The sequence below is a fragment of the Sus scrofa genome, chromosome 15, assembly GCF_000003025.6.
Source record: "Sus scrofa isolate TJ Tabasco breed Duroc chromosome 15, Sscrofa11.1, whole genome shotgun sequence".
Taxonomy (NCBI): Eukaryota; Metazoa; Chordata; class Mammalia; order Artiodactyla; family Suidae; genus Sus; species Sus scrofa.
In genome coordinates this window covers 112,667,034-112,690,308 of record NC_010457.5, presented here as the reverse complement: position 1 = coordinate 112,690,308, position 23,275 = coordinate 112,667,034, and the positions used below count along the sequence as shown (strand labels likewise).

At 40.7% G+C, this 23,275-nt stretch overlaps 1 protein-coding gene across 4 annotated transcripts in view; it reads right to left on the bottom strand.

Moving 5' to 3' along the window:
- The window catches only part of UNC80 (unc-80 homolog, NALCN activator), a 253,679-nt gene that overhangs the window by 27,202 nt on the left and 203,202 nt on the right, over window positions 1–23,275 (bottom strand). For 3 of the 4 annotated variants that reach the window (XM_021075020.1, XM_003133630.5, XM_021075019.1), the window contains 9 exons: window positions 16,248–16,418; window positions 12,272–12,364; window positions 11,418–11,453; window positions 10,856–11,074; window positions 6,674–6,874; window positions 4,146–4,269; window positions 3,061–3,186; window positions 1,721–1,844; window positions 784–990 (listed from right to left, as the gene is read on the bottom strand). In XM_021075020.1, coding sequence (XP_020930679.1) covers window positions 784–990; window positions 1,721–1,844; window positions 3,061–3,186; window positions 4,146–4,269; window positions 6,674–6,874; window positions 10,856–11,074; window positions 11,418–11,453; window positions 12,272–12,364; window positions 16,248–16,418 — 1,301 coding nt within the window. Of the gene's footprint in view, window positions 1–783; window positions 991–1,720; window positions 1,845–2,553; window positions 4,270–6,673; window positions 6,875–10,855; window positions 11,075–11,417; window positions 11,454–12,271; window positions 12,365–16,247; window positions 16,419–23,275 lie in introns of those variants that run through there. The other variant, XM_021075021.1, reaches the window with a different exon arrangement.

Sequence of the window (23,275 nt, the reverse complement as noted above, 5' to 3'; positions counted from 1 at the left end):
ACTATTTTCAAATACACCCCTTATACACAGTCCAAATACCGCTCTCCACCACACACACACACTACAAACTCCCAGGACCTGTTTTTACCATTGTGTCTGCTTTCACCTCAGACTCCCCATCAAGGTCTGCTTTGGCAAATTGAAAAATGTCAGGCAAAGACTTTCAGCTTCCTCCTTTTGAGATTTTTTTTTTATGCTCTTCAGTTTCAGTGCTGTGGCAGGGGTGGTCTTTTCTCTCCAGCTTAGTTCATTCTAGCCAAGGACTGGCTGTTAGTATCCCACAGGTGAGAACTAAGTCTCAGCAGGGACAGGGTAATGGGAAAGTGGAGGTCGAGGGTGATGCTTTGTACTTGCTAAGTGGTTTTTTAAATACTTTCCGAATTCAGGTCTTTTAACATACTTTTATTTTTTTGTCTTTTTGCCTTTTCTAGGGCTGCTCCCACAGCATATCGAAGTTCCCAGGCTAGGGATCTAATAGGAGCTGTAGCCGCCGCCTACACCAGAGCCACAGCAACGCGGGATCCTAGCTGTGTCTGCAACCTACACCACAGCTCATGGCAATGCCAGATCCTTAACCCACTGAGTAAGGCCAGGGGTCGAACCCACAACCTCATGGTTCCTAGTCGGATTCGTTAACCACTGCACCACGACGGGAACTCCAATGTACTTTTTGAATCAAGGTGGAACATAACTAAATAAGTACATATGAATATACATATACACATATATACTACCTATAGATGTGTATATATCTGTCATCTATCAAGAGAAAGAAGTACCCACCCAAGTATGCTGCTTGGCTGGTAGACTCCGCCAGGCCCTCTCTGCGCAAGTCTTTCCCTGCATCCCCAGGGGTGGAGCAGTGAGCAGGGGAGCTCTCCAACATGAAGTTCTTGCTCCTGGACGTGCTGATGATCCTTGGAGGCAGGAGCACATTAATGACCGTCTGTAGTAGCAGCTGCACCTCGGGCTGCTCCAGCCACGGGCTATCTGAGAGGCAGAGTTTGCAAGGAGGAAGTGGAAAGAAAAACAAGTCACAAGGCAAGACTTACCCCATTAGACACAGAAAAATTCAGCTCTCTTTCCAATTCCAAACTAGAACACCCTAGAAATTGGAGTGCCTTGCCCAGCAGGTACAGCTTCTCCTATGGACAGAAGCAGCACCTCTGGTACTGGGGGTATTTCCTCCATACTCGGCACCCAAGGGTGCCTGTTTCTTAGCCAAGTCTCCCGCTTACCATTGCAACCTCCTTTCTTTTTTCCTGCTCAAATACTCATAATGTCTTTACATTAAACTTTTCCTAAAAGAAAAATCCCCAAGAAGGAAGAGTAATGAAGTCATATTAGAATTTAATGACAGTGGCAGGATTTATGCTAAACCTCGTGAAAGTAGGTTATAAAGTCCATTCACCTCTCAATTCACATCATACTGTATTTTAGTTAATATCATTTTCTTAATTGAAACAATGCCCTCCTGAGTTTTGTTGTACTGAAATGATTTTAAATAGGATGTATCTTCTAAGAAGTGGAGCAGAGAAAACCTTGACCCAGGTTAGCTAAACTGAAAAGGAAGAAAAACTCTATTTCCTATGATGACCCTGTTTAAATCATTCGGATTGACTTCAGTGATGGCCTTCAAGGGAAAAGGAAGGAATAACAGCCTGATACTTAAGAAAACATAACAACAATGATACATTTCCTTTAGTTAAATTAATCAGACCTTTGCTTCCAGATCCTACTGTGAGCACAAATGGGATGAGCAGATTTAAAAGCATCCCCTCCCTTCGCTCTTGATTGGTGAATGGGGAGATCACATGGCTTAAAGGAAAATCTTCTTTTAAAGCCTGTGCAGCAATAATAGAAAAAAAGATTAATTGACTCCCTCACACATTCAGTCTGTTTGTTTTTACACAGCATGGCGGAGACCCAACTCCCTGCTGGCTGCACCTGCAAACTAGGAGTTCAGTTGTCATCTGTGCAGCATACAAGATTCACCCCCATACTGATACTTTACCATTTGCTTGACATGATTGAGGCTATATATCTAAAAAAAAACAGTAACATCTTGAATATGAAATGAAAAATTACAATACTTATAGTCTGGCACAAAAATAACCGCATTTCCCATTTTCTCCATGTGTCCAGCAATGAATATTTTAGCGACCAAAGAAAAAAAAAGGAGAACTAGCCACTTGGCTCCATCTGGATTTATTAGAAGTCCTCTGACCCCTGTATGAGGCCTTCTTCAAGCCAGAAAACAACAGACAGTATAGAAAGAAATAAATGATCCTAATACACATATTGTTAAAATGTATCACTTTAGGGATGTCATTGTTTCCCTTCTGCATGGTAGCCACAGCTTGCTTAATCTCTTTTCCATCATCTACCTATTCTCTGGATAATGGACCATCAAGCTTGTCAGATAATGAATGGGTCACTTATCCATTTACAGCAATTGTATACTTCCCATTGGTCAAAGAGCTTTCTGGTGATTTACCACTTCGGTGATACACAGAAATAGGCATTCTATTCTTTTTTTTTTTTTTTTTTTGCCTTGGGAATGATTGTTTTAATCTTAGGAAATAAAAGAAGTGGGAGAAAAATGATCTAAAAAAAGCACCCGCAATATTCAACCCACAATCGTTAAAGAAAATTAAGATATTCAGAGTCTAGTAATAACATTTGAAAGAATTTTTTGTTGCAATTCTTTCCTCACGTAATTTAAAACCAGACTTTGAATATTACGGCCTCTTTTAATTAACAATTGTGAGCTGATTATCTGTGAACCATTATTTTCCATTTTAAACGACTGAAGCAGTTTCTGAATTTGTGGCAGGACTAAACGACTCTGCTATTTTTGAGATCTCAAGAAGAATTACAGAAGCACAACTTTAGGACCAAGCTCAGGGCTGATGCTCCAAACCTGTAGAAGTTTGGAGATGTTTACACTATTGTTTCACAGATTTTGCCCAGCCTTTGCAGAAAAACAACGAGAACACCATGATCTGGTGCCTCAACCAGCAACTTAAAGAGCGTGACAAACAGGTAAGGCAGTCACACCTGTATCTGCAATGCTACAAGCCGGACAACAGCTGTGCTGAAGGGCAGAGGTGGTGAGAGATAAGGGCTGAGATGAAGAAGGGGTAATCCATCAGCAACACTGGAGGGTCCTACTACTCCCATCACCTGAAATACAAACAGAGCACATGACCAGCCTTGACTATTGCATTGTCATGCAACCATAGTAAGGGAGTCTGAGTCAATAATAATAATGATGATGAAAAGGATAATATGAATAATTTGAAGGTTGGGCATGTTACTTTCAATCTGTTCGTGTCGCCTTCTTCTGAAGGCATGTAATGTCTAGAGTCAGATGGAACAATTACACAGGATTCAGCCAAGGTTTTGTAGAATGTTGTTTATAACTAACTATGTAAGAAATGAGAGATGAAGCAAAAATTATTCTAATCAGGAGACTGGACATACTTACTCATGGACTCAAAGGAATGCAGTCAACATTCTTTGATGGAGCAAATACTGGACAACAATGATGATGGCAAGAGCTCTATTTGCACTAGGCATTCCAGCTGCAGATTGATTGCTTAACTAGCTAAGCAGCAGATTCTATTCCATGAAATGCTCTATCATGGTTTCCACATTGTACAAAACCTTGTCAGGACCAGACTCTAGATATTACATAAATGATTAAAAAAAATTTTTTTTTCAGATAAATCCTAGACTGGCCAACTCATAGCATCATTTTGTTCTAAAAAGAAAAAAAAAATACTCTTTGTATTTTAAACTCCCCCACCCCAGACTACCTCAATGTCTAGCCAATTGTGCAGTCTCCCACCCCACTCTCCAACTGGCAGCCCTCAACTCTCAGCGCAACTTGAAGAGGTCAACTGTCAAAGTAGTGCGTGGGAAGCAGCACACCAAAATCCCACTTGTGTAGGGATGGGTCCCTGGATCTCCCCATGCACCACCTTGAAATGCACCTCACTATTTTCAGTGTCACCTGAGCCGTCTGTTTTCATGGGTAGGTATGTAGGTAGGTAGATTGACCTGTAAATCTTCAGTTCAGAGAAGTCAATAGCAGAGTTAAATTTTGCAAAGTTTCATAAGATTGCCACTTGGCTACTCACCAGATTGACACAGACATTGATCAGTGACCTAAGGTGAGGGAGGAAGGATATGATTGGCTGCCTCTGAAGTGTCAAACAAACCCCTTCAATCAAATTGCTGGCAGGCTCCCACTCAACCTGTCGCCTGGAATATAATATAGGAGCCATTAGCAGCGTGGCTCCTTTCTGGAGACTGTCTGAAATGAGCGAATGAGACAGTGATTCTGACGCCATCTAAGACAGGAACGGTGTCTGAGACAACAAAGTGCTTCAACAGGGGACGAAGTTTACCCAGGTTGTTCCAAAAGTACAGAGCACAGTGGGAAGGGAAGAGGATACTGAAAACGCAGCAGAGGCACTCCTGCCCCACATGACTAATGAGACAAAATCTATTGAAGAAAAAAACAGAGATGATGAATGGGTGGCATTTCAAGTTTCCTAGTTTTAACTTCGAGAGAGGGTGTGAGACCATTTCCGAAAACCCATCCCGGGAGTCAGTACTCCAGTAGAACTAATCTGACTATAGGCTGTGTTTCTGACGTCTTTTTATCAGACTATAGTTGACCTCATCAGCTTTTACAACAGACTATTAGATATTTATGGCTTAACTCTTGCTGAAAAGATGATATTAGAGGACAATGCTCTACTTAAAAAATTGTCTTTCTTGGCCTCCTGAAAAATGATATTTTGGGGTTACTTTTTAAGGTAGTATAAATGGTGGTATGTTCCAGGATTTTCTGGCATAGAAGACAACCTACTCTGTAATGGGCTTGATACTGAAAGAGTCCTTTCTGGGGTCCCCAAAATAAACGTGTTGGGCTTTACCGAGATTGATGTTATTAGCAAATATTATTCTGGAAATAATGTCTAAGCTTATATTGCTTACCAAATTGAAATCTCTACAAGGACAAAATGGAAATGTTCATAAATGAGGATATACTGACATCCCTGAGGCCAAGTAATGCAGAGGTCAGGTTTAGTCAACATTTCTCTGGTTGAATTGAGATTGCCTGAAGAAATTAAACTCAAGACAACTCCAATTCACAGCATGCATCCCAAGAAAATTGCCTACAAGTCTATGCATTAATCCAGAAGTCTACTTTTAGAAGCATGCTGTTCTTGATACTGGGCTTGGTTATACGACAAATGAGTCAGCCCATGGAGATGCCTTACATCTTTAGAAGCAAAGTTACTTTCATATACCCTCTTAAGGTTTATGAGACTCTGGCCATTTGCCAATGGGTGCAAATGTGAGACTGCTAAAGAAAATAGGAGTGCTTTAAGGACAGGTATTTCCATGTTATTGAAGTAAATAATCTTGAAATAATGTATAGGCATTTGTCATCATGGTATAAAAGAACATAAGATCAAACCATCAATTATTAGAATGAAATCTTTCAATTTCTTTTTTTACAAATTCAACAGCTCCTGATGCTGCATAAATGAAGAAGGTCACAGGATAAAGCCTGGAAACGTTCTGACAAATTGAACAATAATTGCTACAAATTCTTGGGCAAGAATTTCATTGATTTTGGGGTTTAGTTTAATAGGACGATATGCCCTCACTAACCCAAACATGACATTTCCAAGTCAGTGGGTTTATTAGCATTTATGAGTTGAATTATCTGCTCACTGTGGCTATAGGTCTCTAAACTGGGCTCAGCTCTCCAGGTAGACTGGTTCAGAGGCATCTGCTCATGGAAAGGCTACCAGCAGATATGTGAGGCCACTGAATGGAGATTAAGTGGTAATAACATTTATTTAGTACCACCTGCATTAGGCAAAAAGGTGAAAATTAGGTATTTATTATTAGTCCAGAGATTTCTTTAGGTGCTGCTTCGCTGATTATTGTAAAGCTTGGCATTTCTCTAAAACTGGTACTTAAAAATACTATGTTAAATACACATATTTTTTTTCTTTTTAGGACTGCACCTGTGGCATATGAAAGTTCCCAGGCTAGGGGTCACATTGGAGCTTCAGCTGCTGGCCTACACTACAGCCACAGTAACAACAAATCTGAGCCACATCTGTGACCTACATCACAGCTCATGGCAATGCTGGACTCTCAACCCAATGAGCAGGGCCAGCGATCAAACCCACATCTTCATGGATACTAGCTGGGTTCATTACCACTGAGCCACAGTGGAAACTCCTAAAAACAGTTGGGTTCATTACCACTGAGCCACAATGGGAACTCCTAAAAACAAATTAATCTTTTTCCTTAGTTATTTAATTTATAAGGCCTATGCTGCCTTATTTCAAAAGGAATTGAAAGATGACAATTTTTTACGGGTGTCAGGTAAGTACCATGATAGCTAAGAAGTGAATAGATTTTAAGATGAATATATATTTTTAAAAACTATGTTACTTTCTCAAAATATCGACCCTGCTCCTTATGCATTCATATACCTGATTAGCTCTGCACATCATATAACCAATAGAACCCTTTTAAGCCATTCATTCAACTTCGGATTGATCTTCTGCCTTGAAAAATGACAAATCCTGTCTGGGGCTGGTAATACCCACAGCTGATTAGGAGGCCTCCTCACCTCAAAGTAGGCATCTTATGAATTTTGTTGAACATTCTATCCAATCTCTTTAAAATGAGGATAAGGGCTGGCCTCACTGCCTCAGCTGTCCAGTCGGTGATGGGAAGCATTTCCATGATGTAGCGTCGAAGCCCCCGGCTTTCCATCGTCTGCGTATCATATGGTGCCAGCTTCAGGAGGGAATGTGCGATTTCCGCCAACCTAAAATGTTTTGTTTTCAAAGAATAAGCTTAGGATTCCACCATGGGAATTTACCCCACAGCATCATGCTAACCACCCTCCATCCAACAAACAGATTCCCTGAACCATGAACATTCTGGCGCATTATCTCATAATTTTTAAATAAACATTTCAGAAGTTTCTGCCATGGTTCAGTGGTTAACAAACCCGACTAGAATCCATGAGGATGCAGGTATGATCCCTGGCCTCTCTCAGTGGGTTAAGCATCCGGCGTTGCTGTGAGCTATTGTGTAGGTCGCAGATGCTGTGGCTGTTGTGTAGACAGGCAGCTACAGCTCCGATTTGACCCCTAGCCTTGGAACCTACATATCCCATGGGTGTGGCCCTAATTAGACAATAAACAAATTAGACAATAAACAAACAAACGTTTTAAAAAACAAATCCAAATAAAATAAGGCCCATTCATTTCAGTTGATTGATATATTTCTCTCTCTCTCCCTCCTCTCTGTTTTTTTTGCATGCAGCCAGGGATGGAACCCACATCACAGGAGTGACCTGAGCCGCAGCAGAGACAATGCCAGGGTCTTAACCCTCTGAGCCACCAGGAACTCCTGATATATCTCTTAAGACTTTTCAACTTGTAGGTTCCACTTCTTCTGCTTTTTTTTATTTGACATCTAATAATTTATTGCTTGGAGAAATCAGCTGTTTATCCTCTTGCATTTCCCATACCTTTGATTTTGCTGAGGGGATTTTTATGGTGTCATTTAATTTATCCTAATTCTTTATCACAGGACCTTGTCGTTTATGCATCCTATATATAATAGTTTGCATCTCCAGTTCCTAAACACCCAATCCTTCCCTCTCCCACCTTCCATTTCTTTTTGTTTTAAATCAACTCTCTTTCCCTGACTGATACCATCCATTCTTTGGACTTTAAATACCACCTATATGTCCACAATCCTAAAATTTATATACTTGGCTCTGACTTCATGTATCTAAATGTGTACTTTAGAAAAGAAAATCTTAATTATACCCTTTGCTTGGTATAAGGTCAAAGCATATGGAACAATTCCTACTCAGCAAACTCTTTTTGGCCAGAGGACATAGCAGGTCCATTTTTATTAAAAGCTTGTTGTGAGAAATTGCACGAATAGAGGGCATTTAGTTTGAATTTCCTGGCAGTAAAAATTCTGCCTCCTTTCCTATAAATCCAGGCGCTGAAATAACTGTTCTCTAGAATGACATTATCCTGGCTCCATGTAGGTTACTCTTGCTGAACTGCATTATAAAATTATGCAACTTTCAGTATAAGGCATTCAGCCCTGGGAAAATGGCCCTTGATATACTGTGGGGGTGACATTGAGGATATTGTCCATCATACCACTCCCCCCACCTTTTTTTTTTTTGGCTATGCCTGCAGCACATGTGGAAGTTCTCGGGCCAGGGATCGAATCTGAGCCACAGCAGTGACAACACTAGATCTTTAACTGCTAGGCTGCCAGGGAACTCCTACTCTTTCCTTTTAACAAACATCAACCAAGAGATATTTCTTGTTCTTCACATTTTAAGAAAGGTAATATTTTACCAAATAACTAGTTGTTTTTATCTTACTGACCCTATGATTTTGTAATTGATCATTTCGCCCTCATTGCTTTTAGAAGCTCAAAGTCATATTTACAATTCATCAATAGTATATGATAATGATAAAATCATACAGATCTCCTGTGCTAATCTTATCATAAACAAAATTATTTCCCTCCTAACTTTTCACATTGTTCTGACTCTCTAATTGGTAAATTGTGTCCCTTTAATATCACATAATTTTCTAAATTGCCTCAAGTACTTGGTAAAATAATAAACACATAAATATACATGTGACACACAGTACTTGCAACACTGAATTATAGTTATATTCTCACATGTCTGATACTAGCCTGTGATCCTATGTTAAGGATCAGGGTTTTATTTTACATATCCAGTGTCTAGCATAGTATTTGTTTGTTTTGTTTTTGTTTTTTGTCTTTTCTATGGCCGCACTCACGGCATATGGAGGTTCCTAGGCTAGGGGTCTAATCGGAGCTGTAGACGCCAGCCTATGCCAGAGCCACAGCAACGCAGGATCCAAGCAACATCTGCAACCTACACCACAGCTCATGGCAACGCCGGATCCTTAACCCACTGAGCAAGGCCAGGGATCGAACCGCAACCTCATGGTTCCTAATCGGATTCGTTAACCACTGCACCACAACGGGAACTCCTAGCATAGTATTTGGATCATTCACATTAGCATTAGTATCTCTTGAGCCCTAGTTCTATGCCAGGCATAGCTAAATCAGTTCAACTATGAGAGCCCATTTAACCTTTAATAGGATTTGGCCTCTAGAGGGAGCCCCAGGCCTCTCTGACTCATGCTCTTCCCTCCAAATGCCTTATGGGGTGTAAACACAGATGGTCAAGTTATAGGATGGTTACTAACCCATGATCATGATTTCTTTCTCTCTCTCTTCCTTTTTTTGGGGGGTGGGGGGCACACTGGCGGCATATGGAGGTTCCCAGTCTAGGGGTCTAATCTAGCTGCATATGCGACCTACACCATAGCTTACTGCAAAGCTGGATCCTCAACCCACTGAGCGAGGTCACGGGTGGAACCGCATCCTCATGGATACTAGTCAGATTCGTTTCTGCTGTGCCAGGACAGGAACTCCCTTTCACTCTTTTCCTGATCTCTCTCCTAAATTTTAGGAACTGTTTTCCCTTTCTCCCATAAAACGTCTGTTAGTAGTAGCAATTCTCCAACTCTGGGAATGCGATATAGAATTGCTGAGATCAGCTAGCCACCATCACTATGAAAGGAGGGGAGATGGCATGAGTTACTGAGTTACTATGGCAACAGGAGCCTACCGCCCCAAACCTTCCTCCCCTTCCCCAGAGTAGGAGCTGAAATTCTGTGTAAAATAAGCTCTTCGCCACCACAGCACAGCGGGGAGTGTGAACCCATTCCAAGCTCTGGATCTGGGTGTGTGCCAACAATTCAGAGAATGTGAAATCCGTCTGAAGGAGACAGAGCTGTGTTCTCCATATATTTCTGGCCTTTCATTTCCCTTTACCTAGTTCTTTCTGAAATTTTCAAGGGGCTAATCTTATGGGGGGGGAGAGTCAATAATCAGGAAATTGGTATGTTTTGCAAAACTGAAATGTTATTTCTGAAAGGCTAGAACCTAAACCTACCTTTAGCTTTATAGCTACACTAAACCTTCCAAGCGAATATTTTGTTACCTGTGGAATTTTCCTTTCAAGCAATCTTTATGACCCTTTGCAAACAGTTACAAATCTAAAGAAAAGATCCTCTTGAATCATGTTCCTTTTAAGAATGTGAAATAATAATAATTTGAATTCCAAGGGAAATGACACCTCCATAGGAAGAAGGAAATATGAGTGCACTGAGATGTAATTCTGGGGTCTTTCCCTGGCACACCAGGAGTAAAAATTTTAAAATGATGACTGGCTTCATTTAGTGCAGAATTTTTACCGGATGCTTTTGTGAAATGTTGGAAGCTATCGTGCACACCGTGTGTAAAAGGGATCTCAGACTCAAGCAAAGTGTGGCTCTGAGTTAAATAAGAAAAGGAGAGATCAGCTTTTTGTGAAAAATTAGAATCTGGGCAGAATATAGAAAAAGGTACTTCCTAAGAATTCAGGTGATGAAATTTCTCTCTCACTCTTTTTTTTTTTTTTTTGCTGAGGAGCAGATATATTGATCAGGCTTTTCTGTCTTTCAGAACATTTTCTTGCTGTCCATGCTGAGATCCTTTTCCACGGACTTACGTTTTCCCAGAGGGCCCTGTTTGATGTGAATCTAAGCCATAGGAAACCAGTCCATTTTAACCAATTTTTAAAAAAGTTTTTATCCTGCCCCATCTCTATTCCCCTGCACACACACCCCAACTGCCTCCAGATATCCAGCCCAAGCTGTGTGCAGAGAGAAAAGGAGCACGGCACCTCATGTGGGACTTCACATCCAGCAACTCCAGGGCAGTGACCCGCGGCTCCCCGGCCAAGTTTTGCAGGATCTTCAGCCTGGGCCCACAGTGCTTGTAGAACTCAGTGCAGATGTTCAGCAGCGACTCCCGGGGTCTTCTGAACTCCTCTCGAGCAATCCGCTCATCCAGCTCCTCTCTGGGAAGGCCCTGGCCTTCCTCCAGTAAGTGCAGGTTTTCTCTGGGGAATTATAAAAGGTTACTCGGGGGTCTGGAAAGGTGTGTGGGGGCAACTGTGAGAGGAGGGTATCGCACTGAAGAAAACTATGACTCCTTATATTCTACACAATTAATGAATCAGCCTAGGGGAGCCTCATTGGAAGGACAAAGAAAGTTCATCATCCGAGAAGGGACTGTCATCCCAAGCGGAAGTGGCTTTACATCAGGCACCCCCTGAGGACTTATGCAGAAACAGTATACCATGCGTGAATGAAATGAAATCTAACAGAACCATAACCCAGCTCACAAGGCAAATCATCAGGGGAGGACAGAATTAGCACATAATTGGGGTTGTCTTTCTGTACCTGATAAAGTGCAGTTTGGCACCTTGTTCCTGATACCTGGGAATCAGAAAAACAGTCTGTGTAATCATCAGAACCAGAACAGGAACCCTGAGGTGGGGCCTCTTAAAGACTCTTTCTTATTAAACGCCTTTGAAGTTACACATTTTGATAAGCTCACCAATACACACATACATACTAAGCCAAAGATATACAATCTTGATCTTTTATTTGGCTAACCACATACGCTGCAAGAGAACTTTTCTCAAAAACTGATTTTGGGTTTGCCCTGTTTTAAATCTTCCTAGGAAGAAGAAGCTAATGAAACTTTTACTTTTGTCTTAGAGAATTTAGAGGTTAACCCAAGCAGCAGGAAGCAGGTAAAGTATTAACACAGCCAGTGTCTGAGTTACACCAAAATAGGGAAACATCATGTAAGGACCTAAGTCAAGGTTTGGGTGAAATGTCTGTAGAAAATCTGTCCAGATGAGAGAAAATTGACCTGCACAACTGCCCTGGAATGAGCAACCGCCTCCTGATTATTATTGTTTCATGTGCCTTTTTCTTAGAGGCATATGAAACAACACTGGAATAGTTCCGAGACCACCCAGGAGGCAGAGAACATCTTGCAGGTTCACACCAACAAATGGACACAAATACCAGTTTTTGAAGGTGGCTCATCTCTTCATTTATGAAGGTGACAATTTCAAAGGAAGCCTTGGGTTTTCCTAAAATTCTAAACTCTCACCTTTTTTCTTTTCCTTGGAGATTTTCACACTCAACATTGACAATTTTCAGGCTTCCTTTCATTCGCAACAGCTGAGGTTCAGGTTGTATGAAACTGAGAGACCACAGAAGGGTAGGGACAAGTAGATTACCTGGTGTTCACCCCAGATGACATGGTGTGGTTGGCTGTGGTGGCTCCTTTATGACCTTGGTCACATCTGCTCATCTGTGGGGCTGTCATGGGTCTGCATTAAGGACAGTAATAAAACAACAACAGAAGTGGAGACATGAAATTCTCAAGGTATTGCAGCTCACCGGGGTTTTCAGTTAATTTTAAAGTCGTACAAAGACAGACTTTGGGAGAGTTCTTGTCGTGGCTCAGCAGTAATGATCCTGATTAGTATCCATGAGGCTGCGGGTTTGATCCCTGGCCTTGCTCATTGGGTTGGGGATCCAGCGTTGCTGAGAGCTGTGGTGCAGGTTGCAGATATGGTGTGGACCCTGAGTTGCTGTGGCTGTGCTCTAGGCCGGCAGCTGCAGCTCCAATTAGACTCCTAGTCCAGGAAGTTTCACATGCTGCGGATGAAGACTTTGGGCTTTTCTGTCCCATTTTTCTGCTGTCTCTATTCTGAGAGGTACTTTATTTTTTTAATTTTTTAATATTTTTTGTCTTTTTGCCTTTTCTAGGGCCACACCGCGGCATGCGGAGGTTCCCAGGCTGGGGGTTGAATCAGAGCTGTAGCCGCCGGCCAACACCACAGCTACAGCAACTCAGGATCCGAGCTGTGTCTGTGACCTACACCACAGCTCATGGCAACACCAGATCCTTAACCCACTGAGCAAGGCCAGGGATTGAACCCGCAACCTCATGGTTCCTAGTCGGATTCGTCAACCACTGCGCCACGACGAAAACTCCTCTGAGAGGTACTTTAAAGGAAACAACACTGATTCCCAAGGGTCTTACAAGCTCATCATGATTTAAGGTTTTTCATTTCTTGGTCCTAGGTAATGAACTAGGACTCCTAAAACCAGACATATATGAAATCAGACTTCTAAGTCTGTACAGTTTAAATGGGAGCTAAGAGTTCATTCTGCAATTCCACAGGCACCAGGAAGTTAGTCATTCTAGACAGTAAGAAAAAGATAAGCGTGTACACACCATTTAGGTCACCTACTCCATAATCAACCATTCTATTTTTCTGAGAAAGTATCAAAGAAGGCAAGAATCTTTATAGTTAAAAATGATACCTACAACTAGCCAGGGAAGTGAGTAAATGAAAATCTATTCTACGTCCGTAATTTAGATGCTAAGAAATAGATTTGAATCACCTCATTTCACATCCGCAGTGTTCACTTTAAATATTAGATAAACTTTGCCTCTGTATCATCTATGCCATGGAAGGAAGAAAAAGCTTTTCAAAGCAATGGCTTGTATGAGCTCTTTCAGGCTTGCTTTTATTATGCTCATTTCTGTGTGCTGGCTGTGGCTGGAGAGTGAGTAAGCCTTTAAAAACCACACCAGACCTTCTCCTCCTGGCTTCTGCTGTGGTGGGCAGCATTTAAAAATGACCCTACGACTTTTCCCCTGGTGTTACTCCTGTGATTAGGCTACATTTTATGGTAAAAGGGAGATCATCACCAAACTTTAAAGAGTAGAAAGTTTTCTCTTGTGATGAGGCAGACAGATTTGAAGCTTGAGAAGGACTCAAGGCACCATCGTTGCCTAGAAGTTGAGAGCCATGCGAGAAGGGGTAGAGGTGCCTCCTAAGAACAGAGAGAGGACCCTGGCTGATGGTCAGGAAGGAAAGGGAACCTTAGACCTAAAACTGCCTGGTGCTAGTTTCTGCCAAAACCTGAATGACCTTGGAAGTGGATTTTTCTCCAGAACCTTCCAATAAGAACTCAGACTAATTGCCATCTTGATTTTGGCCTTGTGAGACCCTGAGCAGAGGACCCAGCTGAGCCTGCTCAGATTTCTGGCCTAGGGAACTATGAATAATAAATATGTTCAGTGTTAAGCCTCTCAGTTTGTGTTATGCAACAGTAGAAAACTAATGCTGATATATTTGTAATATACTTATTTTTGCATTGTTACCTATATAACTGTTAGGGGTTTTTTGTTGTTGTTGTTATTGTTTGTTTGTTTTGCTTTTCAGGGCCACACTCAAGGCATATGGAAGTTCCTAGGCTAGGGGTCGAATTGGAGTTGCAGCTACCGGCTAACACCGCAGCCACAGCAATGCCAGATCTGAGTCTAGTCTGTGAGCTACAACACAGCTCATAGCAATGTCGGATGCCCGACCCACTGAGTGAGGCCAGGGATCGAACCTACATACTTATGGATACTAGTCAGGTTTGTTTCCTCAGTGCCACAATGGGAACACATTTTTTTTTTATGAGATACATAAATTAGGACTGTGGAAGTGAAATATTCTTATCTTCTTTTTGTAAAAACAATGAAGCAAATTTTATTGTGAATAATGACAACCAACCAGTGAGGCCAGTCTTCTCCTCCATCAAAGGAATCTTAAATACACTGGAATATGAAAGGCCCCCAAATTTTAAGTGTCAGAGCTCCATTCATAACTCTTTGTGGAATTTTGGGTAAGTCAGTTTTGGATACATTAATTGACTGAGCCTTACAGCAAAGAATAGAAAGCATCAACATTGTGTATTATAAAAAGAAAGAATCAAGAGGCTCTTGGGGAGAAGTGACTGCTTTTCTCCCCCCCAGTCACAGGAAGACACTGGTGACATAACCATTTGGGTGCCAAGGAGGAAGTGTCAGTCATGTATTTCTCCTTAGGATCTCTGCCTCCTCAGATTTTCGTGCAAGTATTGTCAAAGCACTGGGGACTCTCTCCCATTGGATGAGGTAATTTGTCATGGTTCCCTCTTCCACTGCCTCCCATTGCCTCACTTTAGCTGCACGTGGGCACTTCAGCGCATAATCTACCCAAGGCTTTTGGGCTACATCCTGCTTCCCTAGGTGGGCAATGTAGTGCCCAGTTAGAAACTAAACATAGATTGAATTTAATGAATAATGACCTCACTCCCTCTCTAATTTGCTGGTACATGCTGGAAGAATCCTTCCTGGATGGAGAGATTTCTATGAGTGCCCTCACCAACAGAGCAAGATGGGGCTGTGGAAGTCGGTACCTTTGGTGGGAGGAAATCAGAGAATTTTACCCAAAGGATATGGCCGAATTTGATGGAAGAGCAAAGACACCAAGGCAGATAAAAGTCTTCCCCACCTCCACCCCCAGGGAGGAATGTCTCCTTCTAGCTGATTTTAGAAGAGAACAGAAGAGGAAAGCCAATCATTTACATACATACCTGCATCTACCATCCCTACTCCTTTCACAATCTTTTGTACATGGACCCCCCCCCCCCATTCCCCTCCCTGGGCCCTTATCAATCCAGCCCTGCCCTAGCACAGGGCAACTCAATTTCTCTGGTTTTGCATCCAAGAATTTTCTAACAGGGCTGACTTCAAGGAACTTTGTTTAGGGCTGAACCCTGGAATTACCTGACCTTGTCATCTCCAAATTCCTCAGTCCCCTGTCTCAGCACTCCTGAGTCTTATCCTATACAGAATCTATTAATTTTACCATTAAGATAAAATTCTGTAATTTTTTTCCCTAGCTTCAGAAATTAAGTTTTAAAAAAACTGATTATTTACAAACAGTAAAATAATAAAAATTGAAATGGCAGCCACTTCATGCCTCATAAAATAGGAGCTAATAAAATGTGGATCACATTTTTCATATTCACTAAATTAGCTCTCTTATGAAAGATGTGTTTACTGCTGGGTAAAAACTGCCATGGAAGCTCAGCAAGCCATATGCAAATGTGTGTTTGGCAATCATGGTATAATAATAATAATAATAATTATTATTATTATCATCATCATCATTGTCATTATTATTACTGTTATTCCTATTCAGAGTACTTAGCACTATTTATCCAAACAACTTAGGGAATGTTTGCAGTCCATTAAGGGCTGAGTTTGCATAAGTCATCTGTAAATAAAATTGAGTTTTAGAGATTTTTAGCCACCACATTTTTTTCCTCGACTGTTTGGTGGATACAGTTTCTGGCTGTGGCCATTTCTGCCAATGGAATTACCTGGTGAGGACTTCGACACTGTATAAAAGGGCCTGCAGAGATGTTGCAAGAGCAGCCGTGGCGGCGATCTCCTCTCGGGCAGCAGGTACTGTCTCCACTTGTGATGTTTGCCTCTTTAGCTTTTGTAGGTAACAGGGCACTAAGGCTTCCAAGACCATCAGCATCTGAAGACTTTAATCAACAGAAAACCAAATCACATTTACATCCTGCTTGATACTTAGGAGCATGGAGAAATGAAAAGCTTCTAGAGAGAGGATGAGTTCTGAGTTCCCTTCCTGCCCCACGTTAAGTCAAGAGTAATTAAAGCTGCTGGAAATAACGAAAAAACTAGTAAGTAATTAATTCAGCACCCAATAAAGGGTGATAAAATCCTGCCTTTAGGAAGCATCTGATGCAGTTGGGAGAGCTAGCATATATACAATTGGGTGAAAGAATAATAGAATGATAATAAGTGGAAATATACAGTCTGTCTAGAGAAATAAGGCTCATAGTCATCAACAAAGCTTCCACTCAGTAACTTGCTGAGAGAGATTTTCTAGCTGAAACAAATTTGGGACAAGATCAAACCCTTCCTTAGGAGGCTGGCTTCTCAAAGCTTAAATGATTTTACAGCAAGAGTCTGTGAAAACATTGTGATGCAGGTCTGAAAATGCCTGCTTACTAGTATGAATAATTTAAAAAAATTCAGCTATATTTTCCTATTAAGAGACATGTTAATATAAGTATAGAGAAATGTTAAAGATGAAGGTAAGAACAAACACCAAAAGAATGCTGATGTAACTATGTCAGATGAAATAGACTTTAAGGCAAAGGCACTCCTACAGTTAAAGATAGTTTCCTTCTTTTATGATTGTATGACAGTTTTATTTCTATTTTTTATTATTATAGTAGTTTTATAATGTTCTGTCAATTTCTGCTGTACAGCAAAGTGATCCAGTTTTTTTCTCATATCTTCCATCATGTTCTGTCACAAGTGATTGGATATAGTTCCCTGTGCTATATAGCAGGAGCTCATTGCTTATCCATTCTAAATGTAATAGTTTGCATCTACTAACTCCAAACTCCCAGTCCATCCCACTCCCTTCTCCTCCCCCTTGGGAACCACAAATCTGCTCTCTATGTCTGTAAGTCTATTTCTGTTCTGTAGATAGGCTTATCTGTGCCATATTTTTACCTGAATCCTCATGGATACTAATTGGGTTCATTACTGCTGAGCCACAATGGGAATTCCTGTGCCATATCTTAGATTCCATATGAGTGATATCATATGGTATTTGCCTTTCGCTTTCTGACTTATTTCACTTAGTATGAGTCTCTAGTTTCATCCATGTTGCTGCAAATGGCATTACTTTGTTTTTTTTTATGGCTGAGTAGTATTCCATTGTGTATAGGTACCACATCTTAATCCATTCATCTGCTGATGGACATTTAGGTTGTTTCCATGACTTGGCTATTTGAAGAGTGCTGCAATGAACATAGAGGTGCATGTATCTTTTTGAATAAAAGTTTTGTCTGGATAGATGCCCAGGATGGGACTACTAGATCATATCATAGTTCTATATTTAGTTTTCTGAGGAACCTCCATACTGTTTTCCATAGCAATTGTACCAATTTACATTCCCACCAATAGTGTAGGAGGCTTCCCTTTTCTCCACACCCTCTCCAGCATTTTTTATTTGTAGTCTTATTAATGATAGACATTCTGACTAGTGTGAGGTGGTTCCTCACTGTAGTTTTTGATTTGCATTTCTCTATTAATTAGTGGTGTTGAGCATTTTTTCATATGCCTCTTGGCCATCCATATGTTTTCTTTGGAGAAATGTTTATTTAGGTCTTCTGTCCATTTTTTGATTGGGTTGTATTTTTTTTTTGCTGTTGAGTTGTATGAGTTGTTTGTATATTTGGAGATTAAGCCCTTGTCTGTTGCATTGTTTCCAACTATTTTCTCCCATTCTGTAGGTTGTCTTTTCAATTTTTTTTTTTATGGTTTCCTTTGTTGTGTGAAATCTTGCAAATTTGATTAAGTCCCATTGGTTTATTTTTTTCATTTCTTTCTTTTTTTTTTTTTTTGTCTTTTTGCCATTTCTTGGGCCGCTACCACGGCATATGAAGGTTCCCAGGCTAGGGGTCTAATCAGAGCTGCAGCTGCTGGCCTACACCAGAGCCACAGCAACTCGGGATTCGAGCCGTGTCTGCAACCTACATCACAGTTCACGGCAATGCCAGATCCTTAACCCACTGAGCAAGGCCAGGGATCGAACACACAACCTCATGGTTCCTAGTTGGATTCATTAACCACTGAGCCATGACGGGAACTCCATATTTTTGTTTTCATTTCTAGTGCCTTGGGAGACTGACCTAAGAAAACATTTGTACAGTTGGTACCAAAGAGTGTTTTGCCTATGTTCTCTTTTAGGAGTTTTATGGTGTCTTATGTTTAAATCTTTTTAAGTCATTTTGAGTTTATTTTTGTGCATGGTGTGAGGGGGTATTCTTGTTTCATTGATTTACATGCAACTGTCTAATTTTCCCAGCACCACTTATTGAAGAGTCTTTTTCCCATTTTATACTTTTGCCTTCTTTGTCAAAGACTAATTGACCACAAGTGTCTGGGTTTGTTTCTGGGTTCTCTATTCTGTTCCATTGGTCTGTATGTCTGTTTTTGTCCCAGTATTACACTTTCTTGATTATGTTAGCTTTGTAATATTGTCTGAAGCCTGGGAGAATTATGCCTCCTGCTTGTTTCCCCCACCCCTCAGGATTGCTTTGGCAATTCTGGGCCTCTTATGGTTCCAAAGATAGTTAACTTTATAGTTAAAGATTTCATAATTATAAAAGACAATTGGTATAGTTATATTACCAGATATCAGACTTATAATAAAACTGTCATAATTAAGATAGTATAATATTGGTGCAAGGACAGACATATAAAAGAGAATACTTTTTTTGTTTTGTTTTGTTTTTTGTTTTTGTTTTTTTTGCTATTTCTTGGGCCGCTCCCATGGCATATGGAGGTTCCCAGGCTAGGGGTTGAATTGGAGCTGTAGCCACCGGCCTACGCCAGAGCCACAGCAACTCGGGATCCGAGCCGCGTCTGCGACCTACACCACAGCTCACGGCAACGCCGGATCGTTAACCCACTGAGCAAGGGCAGGGACCGAACCTGCAACCTCATGGTTCCTAGTCAGATTCGTTAACCACTGCGCCACGACGGGAACTCCCACTTTTTTTTTTTTTTAATTTATCTTTTTAGGGCCTCACCTGCAGCATATAGAAGTTCCCAAGCTAGGGGTTGAATCAGAGCTGCAGCCACACCACAGCCACAGCAAGCTGCATCTGTGACCTACAACACAGCTCAAGGCAATGCCGAATCCTTAATCCACTGAGCAAGGCCAGGGATCGAACCCACATCCTCATGGATACTAGTCGGGTTTGTTACCACTAAGCCATGACAGGAACTCCCAGGATAAGTTTTAATAAATCCATAGTTACTTGATTTCTAGCAAAGATGACATTGCAATGCAATGGGAGAAAGGCTACTCTTTTCTATAAATAGAGCTGGATCTATTGTCTATTAGATATCTGAATTGGAGAAATAAACCTTAACCCTTACTCTACACCATACCAAAATTAATTTCAGATGAATTGTTCATCTAAACGTGAAAGTAAAAACAATAAAGCCCCAGGGGATATATTCATAACATTGGGTTCATCAAGATTCCTTAAGAGGACACAAACAACCTGATAAAAAATAGGGAAGAGGGAGTTCCCGTCGTGGCACAGTGGTTAACGAATCCGACTAGGAACCATGAGGTTGCGGGTTTGATCCCTGCCCTTGCTCAGTGGGTTAAGGATCCGGCGTTGCCGTGAGCTGTGGTGTAGGTCGTAGACATGGCTCGGATCCCGCGTTGCTGTGGCTCTGGCGTAGGCTGGTGGCTACAGCTCCAATTCAACCCCTAGCCTGGGAACCTCCACATGCCGCGGGAGCAGCCCAAGAAATAGCAACAACAACAACAAAAAGACAAAAGACCAAAAAAAAAAAAATAGGGAAGAGGTAAAACATTGCCCTGTATTAAAATGGAGAGCTCTGTTCATCAAAGGACAATCTTAGGTGAGCAAAATTATAAGTCACAGAGTAGACATGTTATTTCAAACACATATAGCTAGTGGTGTGCTAAAACAGGTGTTAAGTGATGTCATTTTCATATTTTGTATTCAGTAATTGCTTCCTCCTTGTCTTCCTTCATTTGTTTAGAACATGGGCAAGAAAAAGATAGGATCCTCAAAATGACAGTCAGCTCAGGGAAGGAGAGCAGGGATGTATATACCAGAGGTTGGGGCAATAATAAACCACTGTATTTTCTTCAGGGGGTTCCTTATGTTTGTAAACATGGTGGTAAGAGGCAGACTGAGGTAAGGTGCCTTGACTCAGCATTTCAGGATAACTGAACAACAAATTTCATAAGGAAAACTACACAGTAAATTGCTGTGGGGCCAGAGGCAGGAGAGATTCTTTATAGTTGGGGGGTGGTGGTGGTGAGGTTTGGGAAACGTACTGTGGCAATGGGGCCAAGGTCACCCTACTCATGATCTCAGGGATGTCTTGGCTATTTCCCAGCGGTGTGTGGGGAGAAAGGACATGATATGTGAACTGATGGAAAACTAGTAAATAATGGCATTATAATATAAGATTAATCCTGAATAATTAAGTGGCCTGGGAATATCTAGCAGGTTGACTGTTGCTTTTTTTCATTAATTACTTTAAAAATGCAAATTCTTAGTCTTTTATCCAATTCATAATAAACTATTCTAAAAGAATTTTTGACATAAAATAAAACAGACAATTGTTAAAACACCACTGTGCAGAATTTGTTATCTAGTAGACGTCTTGTTTAAGATGTTTATTCTACATTCAGAAACTACATCATATGGGCAACACTGAAATTTGATTTGGGGAACTACGCAGCAATAATGATCAAAACCTGAAACATAAAAGTTCAAAAGGAAAGAAACTCTAATTGGCAAAATTTGATATAGACCAAACCAAAATAAGTCCTCCTAGAGTTCCTATTGTAGGGCAGCAGGTTAAGGATCCAGTGCTATCTTTCAGCTGCAGCTCATATTGGATCCCTGGCCCAGGAACTTCCTTACACAATGGGTGCAGCCAAAGAGACAAAAACAAAAACAAAAACAAAACAAAATCCAAAAAAGTCCTCCCCCAAACCTAATCAATGAATTTAGTCTTTATTATAAATTTTACATGGGAAGAAAATAATCTCAGTGTTTGATAAAATAAAAATGAAAGTTGAAAGTGGCTTATTTGTAACATAAAATGACTGACCAAGGCATTAAATTAGCATAAAAAATTAGAAAATATTCCCTTAATGAAAATTTATAGGTATAATTATGATTAAGATGTTTCTATTTAAAAAATTATAGTCAGAATGGCCATCATTAATAAATCCACAAATAACAAGTGCTGGAGGGGCTGTGGAGAAAAGGGAACCCTCCAGCACTGTTGGTGGGAATGTAAACTGGTACAGCCACTATGGAGAACAGTTTGGAGATACCTTAGAAATCTATACATAGAACTTCCATATGACCCCGCAATCCCACTCTTGGACATCTATCCGGACAAAACTCTACTTAAAAGAGACACATGCATCTGCGTGTTCATTGCAGCACTATTCACAATACCCAAGACATGGAAACAACCCAAATGTCCATCGACAGATGATTGGATTCAGAAGATGTGGTATATATACACAATGGAATACTACTCAGCCATAAAAAAGAATGACATAATGCCATTTGCAGCAACATGGATGGAACTAGAGAATCTCATCCTGAGTGAAATGAGCCAGAAAGACAAAGACAAATACCATATGATATCACTTATAACTGGAATCTCATATCCAGCACAAATGAACATCTCCTCAGAAAAGAAAATCATGGACTTGGAGAAAAGCCTTGTGGCTGCCTGATGGGAGGGGGAGGGAGGGGGAGGGAGGGGGAGGGAGGGGGAGGGAGGGGGAGGGAGGGGGAGGGATCAGGAGCTTGGGCTTATCAGACACAACTTAGAATAGATTTACAAGGAGATCCTGCTGAATAGCATTGAGAACTTTGTCTAGATACTCATGTTGCAACAGAACAAAGGGTGAGGGAAAAACTGTAATTGTAATGTATACATGTAAGGATAACCTGACCCCCTTGCTGTACAGTGGGAAAATAAAAAAATAAAAAATAAATAAATTAAAAAAAGAAAAAAAAAAGAAAAATTATAGTCAAAATATCCACTAAGTTAAAGTAGCTTAGTTGCAATGGTCAGATCAGTATTTTTCTACATGAATTGAAAACCAAAAATAGATTTAAGGAAGAGTATGAGAAACTGATGATAAAGAGATTTGGTCAAAAAGAGAGAAATAAGAATTTTAATGTATTAATCTGTAAGCTCCAAGCAATCTTTATATCCCAAGTGGGTCACTATATTTTACTTTTAGATCAGTTATATGTTTCTACCTCATGTTCCTGATCTATAGATGTGTCAGGATAGGCTTGACTATTAGATTGGAACTAGAGTAGTGCAAATGGGCAGGTGCTATTTCTCTGGCTCTTTTACCAGGAGAATCACTGGTCATCTTCCATTTCACTTCAAACCTGAGTCAGAGTCACAACTCACTCCAAGCACACGAAACCATCAGCTGGTCTGAGGAGGCAGGACCATTGGGGGGGATGGGTGGAGACTTTGTATTAAACCAGAGCCAGCATCCTGGAATTGAGATGATACTCAGACAAGATTTATATACTTATTTTTTGTGTGACAGGAGTTTGTAGTCTCAATTCTTTGGATTTAAGGTCTGAAAGGGACTATCCTACTTAAATCTGGCAGTCTTAACAGAGGAACCATACCCTGCAATAATTTATCAGTCTATCTTTCTCTCAAGAGTAATAAATAAGGATGAATCCTTATTTTTATTTTTTGTTTTTGTTTTGTTTTGTTTTGTTTTGTTTTTTGAAACTATTTTCTG